The sequence below is a fragment of the Cucumis sativus genome, chromosome 3, assembly GCF_000004075.3.
Source record: "Cucumis sativus cultivar 9930 chromosome 3, Cucumber_9930_V3, whole genome shotgun sequence".
NCBI classification, from domain to species: domain Eukaryota; kingdom Viridiplantae; phylum Streptophyta; class Magnoliopsida; order Cucurbitales; family Cucurbitaceae; genus Cucumis; species Cucumis sativus.
The window spans coordinates 35,438,505-35,443,008 of NC_026657.2; the positions used below are offsets into that span (position 1 = coordinate 35,438,505).

At 31.4% G+C, this 4,504-nt stretch overlaps 1 protein-coding gene across 1 annotated transcript; it reads left to right on the forward strand.

Moving 5' to 3' along the window:
* Positions 1-1,205: 1,205 nt before the first annotated feature.
* Positions 1,206-4,504, forward strand: LOC101203970. The gene is made up of 3 exons (XM_004141168.2): positions 1,206-1,863; positions 2,692-3,559; positions 4,258-4,504. The coding sequence occupies exons 1-2, from the start codon at positions 1,213-1,215 to the stop codon at positions 3,541-3,543; spliced, it is 1,503 nt and encodes a 500-aa protein (XP_004141216.1). The 5' UTR covers positions 1,206-1,212; the 3' UTR covers positions 3,544-3,559; positions 4,258-4,504.

Consider the following 4,504-nt stretch of genomic DNA (forward strand, 5'->3'; position numbering starts at 1 on the left):
TTACTTAAATTTTGAGTCTTTGCATGTCTCTATACACCTCAAATCCACTTACCGAGCACTTAAACCAAAATTGTCTTTCAACTTCCAATGCCTAGCCGCTTAGCTTTTTAAACAATCATTTAGATTTTATAATCTATCGTTTAGCTTTTCTTATATTTTTTAATTGATCGTTTAGGTTTTAAACAATTATTGAGTTAGATCCCTTCTTCAAAAGCCCTAATCAAAGCTCTTAACTAAAAATTTCTTATTTACCAAAATAGCCCTTTTATTCAAGTACGAGTTTTACATCTAGTTACTTGGCAAAGTAAAGAACATATTGTGGTTGCAAGAAGTAGTGCACAAGCAGAATTCAAGTTATAGCCTATGGTATTTATGAGGGCATATGGATAAGAAGACTTGGAATAATTGAGGTTCTCTCAACAATGTCTATGCTCATTTATTGTTATAACAATGCATAAATTTCCATTGCCCACGATCTAGTCGTTCATGATAGAAAGATCATATTGAAGTTGATAAACACTTCATAAAAAGGAAGATTGTTGAAAGAAAATAATATGCATCCTTTGTCTTCCAACAACAGAACAAATGGCAGATGTGTTAACTGAAGGTCTCTTCCAAAGTGGAAATTCAATAACTTAATTCACAAGTTGGCTGTATATGATATCTTCAAACCAGCTTAAGGGGAGTGTTGATTATTTCCTTTTTGTTTATATCTTCATTGTATTTAAGATATAATTGTGTATTTATTTTTTCCAATTTTATATTTGGTATTTCTTCTATCAAAGAAAACCATTTTCTTTCTAAGAGAAATAAGAGAAAACACATTTTTATATTCTAATCTAACATGAGGTTGTATTTTATTGAAATATTTAATCATATGTGTGATATTAGGTTACATCTCTACAAATAATAAATGAAAAATAAGAATAAAATGATTTTTTCTCTCCATATTTAAAAAAATAAAAAACCATGACTAGCTAGAATATTTGTAAATATAGTATTAAAGTCTCCTCATTTAATATATTGATTCTAAGTTGGAAAAAATGGCTTTGAAGGGGTAAACGGTAGACTTGCAAAAGTGGAACGGCCTAAATAAGTGATTGATTCATGACTTACAAATAAATAATATCACAAAAATTCCTTGCCCATTTATCAATTTATATATGACTACCCTGTTTGTGGGTTGGATTGTTAATTTAGATAAAGAGAATAATGGAAGTGGAGAATAACGAGCAAGAAATTAGAATTGCTATGTCATGCCTTCAAGAAAATATAAGAAAGTTGTATGTGGCAGCCGAGAAGGGTTGTATTGAAAGCTTGAAGACACTGATAGAAGAAGATCCATGTATCATTCAAAAAGTTGTTATTAGCTCTTCCAACAACAATGAGAATCGTCATCCATTATTGCACCTCTCTATTTCCAATGGCCATCTTGAATTCACTCGACTCCTAATTCATTATGAGCCTCAACTTGCTGCTGAGGTTGACTTGCTTCAACGAACCCCCCTCCACCTTGCTTCTAAACTTGGAGAAACAGAGATTGTTGAAGCTTTATTGTTGGAGAAAAACATGAATTCTTACTTTGTTTACGACAGTGATGGGTTGATTCCTCTTCACTATGCAGTCCTTTCTGGACAAACTGATATAATGCAAAAGCTGATCAAAGCAAGACCAAGATCTCTTTGGATGAAGCTTAAGAACAATGGTCAAACGGTTTTACATTTATGTGTTGAGAGTAACCATTTGGAAGGGATGAAGTTTCTTATTGAAACATATGTAAATGATGATGAAGACTTCCTTAACACAATCGATGATAATGGAAACACTATTTTAGATCTGTCAATGATGCTCGGACAAAGAAAGGTAAAGTAATTTCATAGTGGAAAAAACTTGGGTGCAACCCAAGCAACTTTTGATAGAAACTAAATGTGCCCAATAACATTTTTCTATTTTTAAAATCATTTTTTTAGTTTTTTTTTTATTGATTTTCACAAATACAACAAAGCGATCAAATATTTACGGCCCGTGTAATAAAATAAAAAACCTAATATATTTTTCGTAAATTTCAAGTTTACCCTTGAATATTGCAAATGATTTGTGAACGATCTTTCACTTTTTTTCTTCTTTTTCTTTCCAATTTATTCATCTCTTCTTCGTATCATTAATTTCTTCGTATTATTACTTCTTCTTCTTCATTTTTCACTTGTTATTGTTCGTGATATCTTCATTTTCCCTTCTAGAATTTCTTCATTCTTCAATTTTTTACTTTTTTCTTTTTTCACTTCTTCAATATTATATTTTTGGGAAAAAAACATATTTTTATTTGACAAATTTTATGGGTTGATTTGTAGGATTGCATAAAGATCGGTGAATCTATCTAATATCTAAATAGTTTGAGTAATTATAATGGATAACAATTTTAGAGATAATAATCAGGTGTACTAGCAACATTTTAAAATAGCTAAGCTGATTTAGTAATAGACTTCTATCGATAATTGATAGATCCTTATGGTCTATTGACAGACCAATATGGTTTATGAGTGATAGATTTTATCATATTGATAGACTTGGATAGATTTTGTTATATTTGTAATTATTTAAAATTATATTGCTATTATGTATGAGTACTTTGAATCTAAGCTAATATTGGTTATGTTTCAAAATATTTTTTATTTGTTATTTTCACGGTAGATGGTGGGATATTTACTTTCGGCTCTAGAAGTAAAAACAGAAACAAGCATCATTACAAACTTGGAAGCATCTGATGACACACATGAAAGTTTAGAACTCCAAAAACTATCAAACACAAGAAATCCCAGAGGAAAAAAATCACGAAAACATGGATTGAAAAATACGTCTAAGCTGCGATGGAGGGCATGGAGAATGAATTTGAAGTATAAAGGGGATTGGTTTCAAGAAGTGCAAGGCACAATGATGCTTGTGGCTACGGTCATTGCGACCGTCACTTTTCAAGCCGGACTGAACCCTCCTGGTGGCGTTTGGCAACAAGACACACCATTTAACTCTTCCAGCTACTTCAATAATGATCCATATTATAGACCATTTAATTCTTCCAGCTACTTCAGTTATTATCCATATGATAGTCCGAGAATACCATTAGGTAATATTTTTCCAGCTGGAACTGCAATCATGATGTATTTCAAACCCTACAGATATTCGTATTACATGCAGGTGAACACAATCTCGTTTTTGGCATCCATAAGTGTGATTTTATTGATCGTTGGCCGGTTTCCTTTGAAAAATAAGATCTGTAGCTGGTTGTTGGCATTGGCCATGTGTGTTGCAGTGGTGACCTTAGGAAATGGGTATTTTTCTGGAGTTGCAATGGTTAACTACAGTGGCATGAATGATTCTTTAAGTGCATTCAATTCACTTTATTTTCTAGCTATCTCCTGCCTTGGGTTAGTTAGAGTGACTGGCGTATGGCACATCCTTTCCTTTAAGTTATGGATTGTCAAGACCTTATTCAGCACTTTCATCTCTAAGCTTAAATTCTACTGCTCCAAACGCACCACACCTTGAAGATACTCTCAATCAGGTTCTCTCCCAACAGTACATGATAATTTTTTTCAACACCTAATATTTGTTTGTGTCATTCTTAGGAATTATGATAACATGATCGTACAAAAGTAAGTTGGTGCTACACATAATGATATAGCAACATGTTCCAGATAGAGAATAAAATGCAATTGTAGGAAAAAGTAGTTTATAATTTATATATTCAGTGTAGAAGAGAATTGATTGTCACACTGTTAAAACTAAACTAAAGCAAAAATAGTTCAATTCACATAAATGGTACTGTCAAATTTGTAGTTCAAATCTCCTTACTTTACTGTACTTAGAGAAAACAAAACCCAAAATCTTAATTTTTTTCTCTTCTCCCTTCTATTATTATTTTTTTATCTAGATCTGTAAAATATTTTGGAGTAGACAACTAGAGCCAACAATAATAAAATATCACATAGTATGATGAGACTGATAACAACTTTTCTTTTATAACATTGAATAAAATATTTATTTTGAAAGGAAAATGACAGTAAATTAAAAATTAGAAAAACACACACACACACACAAGAAACCGTGTCAAAAATTAGAAATAATAGAGATTACGATGCTTTCTAATTAAGTTATATGTATTTCATAGAAAAAAGATAACCAAGTTTGAATATTTTTGTATGTTGTGGCTGATGTGGTTGTTCCTTTGTTGGGTTTATATAATTGGGTTCCCTTGTACAGATGGTGAAGGTTCCGGATTGGATGGTGAAGACGTCAGTTCACATGTTGACCTCTCCTTTTCACAACGGTTTAACTAAACCCTTGAGTAGGATATTTACATAATTAGTTAATATATGGTGTCTTATTTCATCTCATAGGTTCATGGTTGTAAATTGGATTATATTTTTGTTACTACAACAAAATATGGAGGGATATTGTCTTAAAAAGGAAGAAATTAATATAATTTTTCAAATTTTAAAGCAAGCAA

Coding starts and splice junctions, on each gene's coding strand:
- LOC101203970 (XM_004141168.2), top strand. CDS start 1,213: ATGGAAGTGGAGAATAACGAGCAAGAAATTAGAATTGCTATGTCATGC. Junction 1,864..2,691: donor TGATGCTCGGACAAAGAAAG/GTAAAGTAATTT, acceptor TTTTCACGGTAG/ATGGTGGGATATTTACTTTC.